Here is a 14461-nt window from a genome sequence, read left to right as displayed (position 1 = left end):
TGGAACACCACATTTCACCTCAATTTCGGCATGCTCGGAATTTATGCATTCTCATTTCAATATCATTCATAGTGTGAGGGGCTGTGATTTAATGGTATAGATAGCAGATGCATGGCCTGCATAAGGTCGTGGGCTCAATCCTTGGCATTTCTAGTGAGCAAAATAAAAAACAGAAGAAATGGCGGGGAGAGAGTCAGTTGGTAGATAGTGTGGAAGAACTCGGCTTATGACGTCTGTGAGAGAGAGACCGAATTAATCCTCCTGAGGTATATTGTGCTCTAGGAGGCTTAGTTTGGTCAGAATCGAGTACACACTTCCAGAGATAATACCAAATACAATACTTCTGGAAAATAAGCCACCATACCTGCCAGAGGGCCATGAAAATTTGTGTCCCGGGCCTTTTAGACTTGGCTACCCATGTACTATCCAATACCAAATGTGAAATATATAGGCGTTATTTTCATCTCTTCTATCTCACTGTCTTGAAAACTGTAAATCGTAAGCAGCTGAAATTTCAGGACCCTGGTGACAGTGTCCTAGAATGGGCTACATTGTACGCAGCCTGCGCAAATTGGATGGCGCCTTTTTAGTGGTACAGTCAAAACTCGGTTCCTGAACGCCTCTGTTTTGGAACATTTTGGCTCCCGAACACCGGAAACCCGGAAGTAAATGTTCTGGTTTTGGAAAGTTTTTCGGAACTTGAACAGTCTTCCGGAACGGATTACGTTCAAAAACCGAGATTCCACTGTACCAATATGATAAATACTTTTGCACAAAAGCACCTTCTCTTGCATATCCTTTCCAGAGAGTTTGCACACACCCTTTACGGACAAGAGGCTAGTGTGGAGAAGAGCGTTTTAATAACCCGACATCTCAGTCCCTTGCGCTTTTCCTTGGTCACCAGAATTTTATTCTCTCGCAAAATGTCAGCAGGCTGCTACGAAAAAGAAGATTCCAATCCAGTTCTGAACTGGAAGGCGGTTCAGTTTTCCGTCTAGATAACATGGACACAGAATTCTCCTATATCACTTCTATTTCCCGTGTTCCTGAGGTTGGGGTGGGTGGGTAGAGGAAGCTATCCTCGTTCAGTAGCCAGAACAATGCTTTGTTCCAGGCATATTTGAAAAGTAGACCTCACCTGCGTTTTCACCTGTTACGCTAGAAATTCAGGAGTGATGCGACCTGCTTATGGGAACATTGTGCCCAGCGTTGCAGGCCAGCCAGCGAGGATGTGGTTATCATTTTTAGCGTTTGCTTTCCCTTAAACTAAGTTCTCCACCCCACCCCACCCCCCAAGCTCTTGCTAAAATAAACAAACAAAAAACGAAAAAAAAAAACCACCGTCATTTTCTTTCTTTAGAAAATTCCAAACTGGCAGTGTCATATCACTTGCTTCCTCCATTCAATTGGGCCAGAGAGCTGGAGATGGCTGCCTTAAATTAGGTCACAGAAGCTTAAGAGTTTGATCAGAGCTGTATGTGTGCGTATGCAAACACACACACACACCCCTCGCAGCAAAATATATGCACTTCACCAACGTACGAAAACAAGTCCATCTGCTTGCTTTGCACAATTTCTTGCATGCTTCCTGGGTCCAGGTTTCCCAAGACATTGTGTGTATTTTCTGGCAAGGCACCCAGTGCAGAGTATATATAGATATATTGGGAATAATGCAGGCTTGTAGGGGGAAGGGACCGCTGGGTCAGTGGAGTGCCTATAGGATTGCAGCTTTAGCTCACTGACCTTCCAAATAAGCACCCATGGGGCTGCGCAGACAGTTTCACAGCTCAAGCTAAACAGGGATAAGAGGGTGCCTGGGGTAAAACAACAACAGCAGCATGCTGCTGCTGCTAGGAGTAAAAAAAAAAAAAAAAAAAAAAGATGGGTGTGCGGACAAACAAAAGTGGGAGCGAGAGAATTGGGTTGGCCGGAACGGAGATTTTTTTAAAAATGGGCACCTTGTTGATTTGAATATCGAACTATTAGACCAATGACATTAACAAAGCAACTCATGCTTCGTTTGCCTGCCCGAAATGAGAATGAAGGTGAGTCATGCCCAATTACAAAAGATCTTGAAGCGTGCATTCATATATTTGGAGAGGCGGTCTGAGTGCCTAAATAACAACTGCTGACATCCACATGTGCATTACTTTCTGGAAGGTGATTTATACATACATACATACATACATACATACATACATACATACCCTGTCCATCCGATTGGCTTTCCCCAGCCACTCTGGGCGGCTTCCAACAAAATATTAAAGTACAATAGTCATTCAGATAGTAAAAGCTTCCCTAAACAGGGCTGCCTTCAGATGTCTTCTAAAACTCTGGTAGTTGTTTTTTCCTTTGAGGGTGTTTTACAGGGCGGGTGCCACTACCGAGAAGGCCCTCTGCCTGGTTCCATGTAACATCGCTTCTCACAGTGAGGGAACCGCCAGAAGGCCCTCGCCGCTGGACCTCAGTGTCCGGGCAGAAAGATGGGGGTGGAGACACTCCTTCAGGTCTACTGGACCAAAGGCTTTCTGTTTAATGTGTTGTTGAAAAGGCATTGGCTAAGGCAGAGATGGGGAACCGATGGCCATCAGGAAGTTGATGGACAGCAAGTCCCATTGTCCCTGATTGTTGACCATGCTGGTGGGGGCTGGTGGGTTTTGGAGTGCAGGCACATCTGGAGGGCCACAGATTCCTTGAGATCCTAGAACGAGAAGCTAGAATAAATGGTAACAACTGAGGCAGTCCAGCTCAACCAAGACTGAGCTACAGCTTTTGCTTTAGACTGTTCCTGATCTACAGTCATACTTTGGGTTAAGAACGTTGCAGGATGCGTACGTTCGGGTTACGCACCGCAGAGACCCGAAAGTAACAGAAATGGGTTACTTCCGGGTTCGCCGCATCGTGCATGCGCAGAAGTGCACAGTGACATCATGCGCAGAAGCACCAAATCGCATAGCGCACATGCGCAGACACGGCACTTCAGGATACGCACGTCACGGGTTATGAATGGGGCTCCGGAACGGATCCCATTCGTAACCAGAGGTACCACTGTACAGAATTTTTGGAAACACTTCTTGGTTAAAAAGGCATCCCCGGACAGAGTTTTAAGTATCGCGGTGCACCAAGGCTATAAATACCCTCTCCTTAGAAATCAAAAGTGCAAGCTTTCCGCTAGCAGCTTCTCTCAAAGCTTAGAAAAGCACCTTGCAAAGCTCATTTGTTCCACACCCACGAAATGTTTGAAAGCCCGAATGCAACACTTCGGAGGAGTCGATCAATAACTTCTAGCAGGAGGCAATATTTAAGAACTTAGGAGGAAGTGGGGGGGTTGATGTCAGTCCTAATTCAAATTGATACCTAATAAATACATCCCGATAAAAGATGTAATGCATTTAAAATGTATGAACCACCTATTCATTATACAAATTTGCTTCCTTAATGACTTTTAGATGGATGATTCCACCCAGCTTCATTTCTCCTTTGAGTTACACTAGGGCAGTTTATTGAAACTTAAGGGGAGGCTCATTGGAAGTTATCCTTCTGCATAAACTTGGCGTAATTTATAATAACGCTGCGCGGATAAATCAGAAAAGGGCCTTGATCCTGTCACCGAATAAATTGCTGTTGAAATGTCCGTGGTGTGATGGGAGCGTGCATGGGAAATTTGGCCATGGGCTGTAGTTGAAGAGGTAGATGAGTGCCAGATTATCCATTTCCAGCTGGCTTTGGCTCACCTTTCTTTCTGGCAGTCCCAGATTCCCCACCCTCCGAAAAGTCTCTCTTTTTTGTGGGGGGGGGGATATTAATTAATTAAATCTGTATACTGCCCTTCATCCAAAGATCTCAGGGCAGTTCACAGCAGAAAAATACAAAATGAGAATACGAAATGCATAATAAAAACATACCGATAACACACACGTACACGTCTAAAAAGCCAATGTTAATCAGCCGAATGCCGCATTGAAGAGGAACATTTTCGCCTGCTGCCTTAAAGATACGTAATGAAGGCACCAGGAACACCTCCACAAACGGGGAGCCGCTGTAAAAAAGGGCCGCTCTTTTGCTGCCACCCTCCAGACCTCTCGTGGAGAGGGCACACAAAGAAGGGCCTCAGATGATGATCGCAGGGTCCAGGTTGGTTCATATGATCAGAGCCAAAGGCGGCCCTTGGGGTATTGCAGTCCTGGGGCATTTAAGGCTTTATAGGTCAAAACCAGAACTTTGAATTGGGACTGGAAGCTAATTGGCAGCCAGTGGTCAAGGATTGTTGTCACTTGCTCAAACTGTCTTACCCCATTGAATAGAGTGGCCGCCGAATTCTGTACCACCTGCAATTTCTGAACCATCTTCAAAGGCAGCACCATATATGTTGTTGTTCAGTCGTTCAGTTGTGTCCGACTCTTCGTGACCCCATGGACCAGAGCACGCCAGGCACGCCTATCCTTCACCGCCTCTCGCAGTTTGGCCAAACTCATGTTAGTAGCTTCGAGAACACTGTCCAACCACTGCCCCTTCATGGATCACTGCCTTGCCGTGGCGAAGGGGCTTGAATTATTCAGGGAAGCTATGGACAGGTTAAGATGGACAGGTCATAGTGGAGAGTTTGGACCAAACGTGATCCACCTGGAGAAGGAACTGGCAAGCCACTCCAGTATCCCTGCCAAGAAAACTCCATAGACAAAGAACAACAGGCACCATATATAATGCATTGCAGGAATCTAACCTAAAGGCAAAGCAATTTGGAAGAAGTCAGGCAGGCACACGGAAGAATTGATTTTTGAACCCAGAATCCTTCCTTCCTTCCTTCCTTCCTTCCTTCCTTCCTTCCTTCCTTCCTTCCTTCCTTTTTATCTCAATGGGATAAAATAAGCTTAAAGACGCAGCTTGCATCACCAAGAAAGCCTCAGCATGCATTTCAAACTTGGGCCTCCCACAATTAAATCTGAATACTACTCCCCCTGAGAAAACATGCACACACTGAGTAACATATTACGCAACATCGCCATGACACCTGTAGTTGCAGCTTTAAAATAGACCCTATTTCCCATGGCAATGAGGGGGAGATTCTCTACCACTAACCCACTGCATGTTTTTGCTCTGAGCGGATCATTTTTTTTTTGAAGGGAAAAAAGCTGACTACTCTCACAAAATCCAGCTCTGCGATGTGTTGCAAAAGACTTCCCGGCCATAACTTTCACATCCTTAAGATGTGAAGAAGGTCATTGTCAACACTTGATGCAGTTCACAGTCGCTGTGATGCATTATGTCAGCATTTTATGCGGGGGGGGGGGGGTTATGTTCCTCTGCTGGGTATTAGATATTTATAATTTGGCTATAAAAGCTACCCAGGACTTGAAACTTGGCACCAGAGATGGAAATCTGAAGTAACCGTTTATCATTCTGGAGCAATTTGGCTCGCCCAGCCAGAGCTGCTGCTGTGTGGCCCTCACCCATTGACAGCCGGGATAGGCGTATAAGCGATAGACTTGGACCATGCCCCACTCAGCCGCATGATGCTTAATGGATGATTTACTGGTCAACAGTGCCGGAGCTTCATGCTCCGGCACCAGGGGCAGGAAGCAGGTGGGGGCGGGGCTGGCACGCGTTCTGGGGGGCGTGGCATGCTGCCCACAGGGGCATGGCGCGTGTTCTGGGGCGTGGCATGCCGCCTGCAGGGGCGTGGTGCGTGTTCTGGGGGTGTGGCGCGCCGAGATGGAACCCTATCGGGATCCTGCTGCCCGGAGTGCCCCGCCCCCTACGCCCCGCCCTTCCTACGCCAGTGCTGGTCAATCACTCTCCCAGCTTAAATACACCCCTACCCCAGGTTGTTAGGAAGGAAAAATCGGGGAAGGAAATGTGTACAAACGCTCTTTGTGTTTGGGTTGTTCCTTGCTGTAATTCCAAGGCAATGCTGTATTGCATTGAATATTGTTGTTGTTGTTCAGTCGTTCAGTCGTGTCCGACTCTTCGTGACCCCATGGACCAGAGCACACCAGGCACGCCTATCCTTCACTGCCTCTCGCAGTTTGGCCAAACTCATGTTAGTAGTTTCGAGAACACTGCCCAACCATCTCATCCTCTGTCGTCCCCTTCTCCTTGTGCCCTCCATCTTTCCCAACATCAGGGTCTTTTCTAGAGAGTCTTCTCTTCTCATGAGGCGGCCAAAGTACTGGAGCCTCAACTTCAGGATCTGTCCTTCCAGTGAGCACTCAGGGCTGATTTCTTTGAGAATGGATAGGTTTGATCTTCTTGCAGTCCATGGGACTCTCAAGAGTCTCCTCCAGCACCATAATTCAAAAGCATCAATTCTTTGGCGATCAGCCTTCTTTATGGTCCAGCTCTCACTTCCGTACATTACTACTGGGAATATAAGAAGTGCAATTGGGCAGTCGTCATACAGCAACTGGTCCCAAGACTTGAGCATCGCCTAGCCAAGCCCCGGCTTCTCTTTCCACCAGGAGTCAGGAACCTGTGGCCGTTCAGATGACACCGTATTCCAAGAATCCCTAACCCCTTTGCTGTGCTTACTGGGGCTGATGGGAGTTGGGAGTCCAATAACGTCTGGAGGGCCACATGTTCAGCCTGACGTCAACAGAACCTGAGTTGTGCAAACAAAATCTTGAAGGGTGGTGGGAGAGGAGCATTTCCAGCCATAGTTAGGCCCCACAGCCATTAAAGTGCAAGCAGATGGTAAAATCGGTGCCCTGTTAATTAAGAGAAGAGGGGTTCTTTGCTCCAGTTCGGCCTCCACCAACATGGCTTCCTGCAGATGTTTTGGATGACAGTTCTGGCTGAGACTAATGGAGGGTAAACAAAGGCTGGAGGGCCTGAGAAGGGTGCATTTTCCAAACAAATAATCTTCTCTTTCCTTATCATCCAAACCACAGTTGACTTCACTTCTGCACCTCAGGGAAATCCATCGTCTAATAAGCTGTGACCCGCAACTTCCTGAGAATTATATCGTGTTACTTTTACTTTACTTTCTAAGAGATGGGCTGTATCAGAATGGCTTTTAATGGAACGGGAGTTGTGATCATTTGCCGCAGATGCTTTTCAGTTTCTGCGGGTCAAGTTTTAGGGCTGTTAATGCCAGGTCCAGAATCAATTAAGGGCCAAACACCCAAAAGGGGGAAAATATCTACTGAATGTGCTTAGAAACCTCTCTGCAGGCAAGAACCATGGCTTATTGGGGTAACCAACTATGGGAGGAGCTCCTTTTCAGACCTTATCACACAAAGATCTGTTCCAGCTGCCAATTCGTTTCCGGCCCAATATTGGTTTGGACCTATAAAGCCTTAAAGAGCCCAGGACTGCAACACCTCAAGGATCACCTTCCCACCTATGAACCTACCCAGACCCTGAGACCCTTCTTCATGTGCCTCCTCCACGAGAGGTCCGGAGGGTGGCAACACGAGAACGGGCCTTTTTGGCAGTGGCTCCCCATTTGTGGAATGCTCTCCCCGGGAAGACTCACCTGAGGCTTCATTATACACCTTTAGGCACCAGGCAGAAACATCCCTGTTCAACCAGGCCTTTGGCTGATGGACACCTGACGCCCATTCCACCTAAACATTAGGAAGAACTTCCTGACAGTGAGAGCTGTTCGGCAGTGGAATTTGCTACCAAGGAGTGTGGTGGAGTCTCCTTCTTTGGAGGTCTTTAAGCAGAGGCTTGACAGCAATCTGTCAGGAATGCTTTGATGGTTTTTCCTGCTTGGCAGGGGGTTGGACTGGATGGCCCTTGTGGTCTCTTCCAACTCTATGATTCTATGATTCCAATGTGTTATGGCAGGGGAGATTTATGTTTTGTTCTTATTTTTATTACGTAGTTTGTGGTTTTTTATATTTTAATTTTATGTTGTGAACCGCCCTGAGATCTATGGATGTAGGGCAGTGGGATCGTGCGAGGGGGTGGGGGGGACGACGACAAAGGAGCTGAGCTCAATGTAATCTTTTCTCATTTGAAATTTGCACATCATGTGTACACATCAGAGCCCCTATTATAATAGTTTGATGGGCTTTAACTTGTGTGTGTTCTTCGTCCTATTGACCTCCGCGTGTTGCTGCTTAGGATATTTGCGGCCCCTTAAAACCGGCAAGTGTATGTGTCTACTCGTGAGTAGATTTGGCCAGGCCATGTGTTTGCTGTACTTTAAAGATTGGGAGAGAATGTGCTCATTGCAAGAACCGCCCAGGCACCGTGGAAAATATTATAGAAAAAGTTAGCATCTCTTTTTAAGAGATAATGGCTTTTTCCATAGCACCCACCCATAAGGGGAGAAGACCTGGTCTCTGGAAGAGAGATGTAAAATATACTTTGAGCTGCTTCTCTGGTTCTTTGGGAGGACCGGAGTCCCAGCCCCTTGCAACAGCGTGGAGAAAAACATCTCTCTAAAGTTGTACCATAGGCTGGAGGGTGTGCTGGGGAGAGGACCTTGTCCTAAGCAGGTGGGTTTATATCTAAACTTATCGCTTCCCTTATTTAAAAAGACGAAAGGATCACCTTGGAGGGAAGGTGGAATATTTATTTTGGAAGCCCATTTAAACAGTCTAAATCTGCACACATAGATTAGGCAGGTATAAGCAGTTTGCACTGTGATGTCCTCCTTCGGAAAATTGCTCATTCATTTCACAGCCTTCCTTTTTTTAAATCCTCCATTCACCATTAATTATTTTCATTTTTTATGTTACACTGCCACCTTTTGTCCATTGGATAGGAAACCTCTCGTCAGCTTGGATACCTGCCAGGTTTTGTGTTTTTTTAAATTCTCCTCTGTTTTCCTTGATCGGTATTGGAAGAGAACACTTTGATCCAACCTTTGCTATATATATATATATATATATATATATATATATATATATGAACGATAATGCCGTTTTTAAAAAAAAAAATTATTGTGACAACAGCCTGAGTGGTAAATCACTCAAATTCTAGTAATGTGCAGTGCAAGTGAAATATCCTTGATGCTCCCCAAATATCGCCCTTCACCTGTGTGGTGTAGAAACTGCGTCCATGGGCCTTACCTTGAACATTTATGCTTGTAGTATCTGGATGGAGGAATCAGGTGGGGAGCGTAGATGGCATAATTTCTCCATATATAGGTAAATGCTGCCTGGCCTTTTCCCATCTACTGCTTTGCCTTACCCAGAAGACATTCGTTGCAGTTACTCCTTTAAGTCGCTTTTGCAACGGCAGGCTCTGCATTTATTTATTTATTTAGAACCTTTATAAACCGCTTGTTCGGACGAAAAATTCTCAAAGCGCTGTACAAGTCAATAATGATACATAAAAAATGACTGAAATACCCAGACCCATTTTAAAAACCTCATAAAAATCGTCATTAAAAACAAAGGGATAGATCAATATAAGGCTTGGAATCGGCCTGATCCCCTCCCCCTCTTTCCTTTTCCTTCTGTGGTGGAACCCCTATATGGGGACTTCCCTGGCTTTTTTTTCTGGCCCACGTAGGACCAGTCTGGATAGTTGACCTTAGTGAAGATTTGACGTTTTCTCCCCTGAAACAGTTTTTGAGCTGGGCTTCCACTGAAATGAGGTTGCATTTTAAGTTGTATTTTAATCCTGTTTTTAAGTTGTATTTTTATACCTGATGTTAGCCGCCCTGAGCCAGGTCTTGGCCAAGGAGGGTGGGGTAATTATTATTATTATTATTATTATTTATTACATTTGAAGGAAATATAACTAATCCATGTGTCTGGATAGGCTTCCTGGGAGGGAAACATTTTCAGCTGGTGTCTAAAAGAATAGGTGGCTGCCTAATTTCAAGAGGCAGGGAGTTCCACAGTACAGGTGCTGCCACACTAAAGGAGAGACTTATTGTAAAGGCAGAATGAACATTGTGTGGCACCTGTAAAAAGTGCAAGTTAATGTGCCATTAAGTTATTATTTATGTATATGTTTTTAGAGACAAAAGCAGTAACGTTTACCTTCAGATTCTTAACCTGCTGTGTTTTGCTTTGTCCAGGGTTATATCCTTCGTTGTGACCTCATGGTTTAAGCGGGCATAAAGATGAGTATAAGCAGTGATGAGGTTAACTTCCTCGTATATAGATACTTGCAAGAGTCCGGTGAGTATTTGGCTAATAATTCTTTGAGCGATCCGTTTTGGGGGCAGCGTTTTAAGACCAAACAAATATTCAGACATCCTGCAGGAACTGTATTGTGTTACATGCATAGTGGCTGAAAGACCCAAGTATGACTCACCAAGGCAATTTCTCTTATCCAAACTCGCATCTGCTTGCAAATCTCTGCCATGGGGATAATGACAATGGCCTGCTTTAAGATGGTTATGTATAAGGATTATTACAAGTCCATATTATCCCAATTTTTGCCAACTTATGCCTTAAGATCTGTAGGGGAAGCTCTGCCGGTGGTCCTGTCGACGACGGCTATTTATTTGGCGAGGGTTTGGAGCAGAGCCTTCTCTGCAATGACACCCTGGTTGTGGAATTAACTCTTGGGGGAGATACAAATGTCAGTCGGAGAGATTTTTTGTTCCTCTAGGCCAGTGTTTCCCAAACTTGGATCTCCAGCTCTTTTTTAAAATAAGACACCGTCTTATATTTTTTTTTCGCTCAACAAAACACAGTATGGCTTATTTTCAGGGGATGTCTTATTTTAACCGCGTCACATCGGTACGCTGCATAGCCACGCCTCCCCAGGCTGTTTTAATGGGAGGTACCACGCCACTATGGCTTATTTTTGGGGAACGGCTTATTTTTGGGGAACGGCTTATATTTCGCAAATGCATAGAAATCCTGCTATGGCTTATTTTATGGCTATGTCTTATTTTAGGAGAAACAGGGTATGTCTAGCGATGGTTTTGGGATACGTTTTAATACTTTTAATGTTTTATGGTTAAACGTTGCATTTCATTTTAGATCTTGCAGGCAGCCCTTTGAGTTGAAGGGTGCTTTAAATATATAATAAATATCTATAGGTAAAGCGGTTTTTACTAATCCGAACTGCTATATGGACACTAAATATTATTAAATGTTGTTCTTCCTAGAGCTGAACTTTTTTTTAATATCTCTCTTTATTATTTAAAAGTACAAATACACATATACACAAACACAAACACACAAAATAAACATATACATTTACATACTACTATCCTTTTCTTTCTTTTTTTTTACAAACAAATTCTCGTACCTCCAATTATCCTCATTGCATTTAGTACTATTATACTTGTATCGCGTACAGTTATAAATTTCATTTACAAATCATATTTTCCCATCCTTGAATCTCTATTTATTACTTTAAAGGTTCAGTCTACATCTGCCAGTAGGATTCCACTTATACCACATACTTAAGGAATAGTGGCCTAGAGCTGAACTTTCAGTCTTTCTTTCTTCCCTGCTTTGTGTACTTGTTGAAAAGCACCAGTTCCCCCCAGCAAGTTTTTGATTACCGCTCGGAATCTAGTACATTGGCTTAGTACAGAATACACAAGAAGATTATTAGTCCAAAGCAGATGTGGGGTGCATTGACCTGTTTGAAGAGAAATAATTTCTGAGGCAGAGGCCTTTTTGGTGGTAGCCCCTGCTCTTTGGAATAAGCTTACCAGAGAGTCCTGCCTGGTACCTTCGCCGACTTCATTCTGCCAGGAGTGAAGGTGTATTTCTTTTCAAAGGCATTCTTGATTATTATTTTTTACCTCCAATTTTTCGGTTATGGAGTTTTCTAATCGTTTCTTGTCTGCGGGATGGATTTTGTGCTCTGAAAAGCTGAATTCCGTAACCTGTCAGTGGCAGTCTGGCTCAAAAAAAGTGCTCAACTTGAATGCAAGCATATGGTATGCCAAGTGGAAATTGCCATGACGAATGGTTTTTCTTATGGAAGTAGTAAGGTGTAATAAGGGATAAAGCTACACAGAAAGGAGATTGCACACCTGGCTTGTAGCACACAGAACTCCAGTTCTTTCTGACTAGGATCATCAAAAGATACTTTTAAAAGCATGCACTGGAAGTTTTGTTAAGACTTACCTAAAAAAAAACTAAAAAAAAAAAAAAAAACTTGCGTGGAAGAATATGTGTGCTCAAGTGTTGATTCTTTTCCAATTTTCAAACAAAACTTCCAACTTATTTTGGCCCAGTGTGCATCTTGAATTGCATGTTGTATATAAAATCGAAACTTTCTGTCTACTCTTTCACACGGTGTTATTTTCTGTCTCTTAGTTATTTCAGAAGATACTGAGTTGTATATAGAAAATATTGAAAAACCACAGGGAACACTATAAAAGGGGGGTATGGGGAATATTCATTGGGGAAGGGGTTCTGGAGTCCACCCCCCTGCAATGCAGGAATCTTTTACCCACAACCCTGAGATTAAGAGTCTCATGCTCTACTGGTTGAGCTGTCCCAGAGCTTTGGTTTCATTTGTTGCTGTTGTTTTAAAGTTGCGGGTTGAAAGCCACTTTGAACAATTGGGAAAAAGCAATCTATATGCATTTTAATGAATTAAATTTGGAAGGGAATGAATAAAAAAGAATTCAGGAAAGACAGTGTGCTGGGGTTCAGGAGTATGAGTGTGGGGTAGTGGAAACCCAGCATCATCAAGCTAGTTCTATTGGGTCCAATGATCTGCCCCACTAAGAACTTCTTAAAAAAATAAATGTGAAAAATGTAAATTTCTTTGCACATTTTCAGATGTAGGTGCTACAGAACGCCAGCAATTCTGAAGCTCTAAAATTTCAGAATTCCAAAATTTGGTGCACGTGAGCACCATGGACATATCTAGGTCAGTCCCCCATGTAAGACAATGTGCAAACAAACCTATGGCATTTGTATGTGAAACGTATCATTTCACTTTTAATTTATGTACTGCATTTGTCTATTATTCTACCTAAGGTGGTTTACAGCAACAAAATAATAATAATAATAATAATAATAATAGTAATAGTAATAATAATAATAATAATAATTTATTATTTGTACCCCACCCATCTGGCTGGGTCTCCCCAGCCACTCTGGGCGGCTTCCATCAAATATTAAAATACATTTAAAATATCACAAATTAAAAACTTCCCTAAACAGGGCTGCCTTCAGATATTTTCTGAATGTCAGGTAGTTGTTTATTCCCTTGACCTGTGATGGGAGGGCGTTCCACAGGGTGGGCGCCACTACCGAGAAGGCCCTCTGCCTGGTTCCCTGTAGTTTTGCTTCTTTCAGTGAGGGAACCGACAGAAGGCCCTCGGCGCTGGATCTCAGTGTCCGGGCTGAATGACACAAGAAAGGACAAACACCTTACAATAATCTGATCCCAACACAAAAAGCCACAATAAAACGTAACTTTAAATTGGATTGACTTATATCAAATAAAATAATAATCTACACAATAAAATTAACTCAAAACAGCAGCAAATAACAATTAAACAGAATTTCGCTCTTAACAATTACAATAATTCTCGTCAATGCAGCGAGCATCAATCTTATGGATTATGTTGTTTAAAAAAATAAAAATAAAAATCTGGGCCTGATAGGAATGACTTGTTAAGGCTCATCAAAAAGACAACTTTCTCAAAATTAAACAAGACTACAAGGGAGCAAGGCAGGACATTGTAAAGGAGAGAAGAGGTGCAGATTGTCTGCCACAGGTATACTGCATTCTGTTGCGTTGGCTCACACTGAGTAACTAAAACAGGCATTATAAGCAGGACCTGAACATTACTAAAGGTTCTGTGGGTAGCTAGGCTTTAAAAATCGCACACCACTGAGTTCAGCTGCCAGGCGCCGGCTTTCTGCCATCCCTGGAAATAATGTGTGTATTCATCTCATTCCTGGACGCCGTACTCGCTAGCACTAATGAGCCCCTGTTGAGCTGGCACTGCTATGATTTATCATGGAGACACCCCACGCAGAATTTTCATGGTCGCAGAGCCAGGGTAGCAGCTCTATGAAAAAACCGCTTCCCTTTCCAAACACTTCCCCCGTGAAGACAACCCTCTCTTGAAGGCGGTCCAATCAGACGAGGAGGGCTTTGGAGCGAGCTTTTTTGGGAACTTAATCTACTCCCGCTTTGGGCTAACGTGCAAACAATAGAGGGAATGAATACGTTTTCCAGTTTAGGCTGAATTAAGCGGAAAGCTACCGCTACTGCAGGAAAAACTGAAGAGTAGGATTTTTCAAAGAATTGCATCCTACCAAGCAATTCATCCACCCGAAGTGAGAGCTTAGAAGTCACCAGAGTCCCGGTTAGGACTCTGAGGGGCTGGCACCTCAAGTTAGACCAGGAGATGTGATCTCCAGCTCATAGCCTGTGGGGACAGCGTCTCGAGCTGAAAACCCCAGTACAGATAGCAACCATTTTAGGCGTGTCCAACTGATGTGTGATCACCAACGTGCAGGTTCTTTGGGATCCGGAAAAGACACGAACCTGCCTGTCCATTAAGACCTTCCTTGGAGGCCCTGGCCCAGTATACCTGAAGGAGCGTCTCCACCCCCCA

General features: G+C 44.1%; 1 protein-coding gene across 2 annotated transcripts in view; it reads left to right on the top strand.

The window, feature by feature from the left end:
* The window catches only part of TBL1XR1 (TBL1X receptor 1), a 158598-nt gene that overhangs the window by 118070 nt on the left and 26067 nt on the right, over positions 1–14461 (top strand). For both annotated transcript variants that reach the window (XM_033150676.1, XM_033150675.1), the window contains exon 3: positions 9983–10085. In XM_033150676.1, the coding sequence (XP_033006567.1) occupies positions 10028–10085 (58 nt within the window). In that variant the 5' untranslated portion in view covers positions 9983–10027. The remainder of the gene's footprint in view (positions 1–9982; positions 10086–14461) is intronic.

Source organism: Lacerta agilis, chromosome 5, assembly GCF_009819535.1.
Source record: "Lacerta agilis isolate rLacAgi1 chromosome 5, rLacAgi1.pri, whole genome shotgun sequence".
NCBI lineage: Eukaryota > Metazoa > Chordata > Lepidosauria > Squamata > Lacertidae > Lacerta > Lacerta agilis.
The sequence above is the reverse complement of the archived record's forward strand: the minus strand, read 5'-3'. Positions and strand labels throughout refer to the sequence as shown.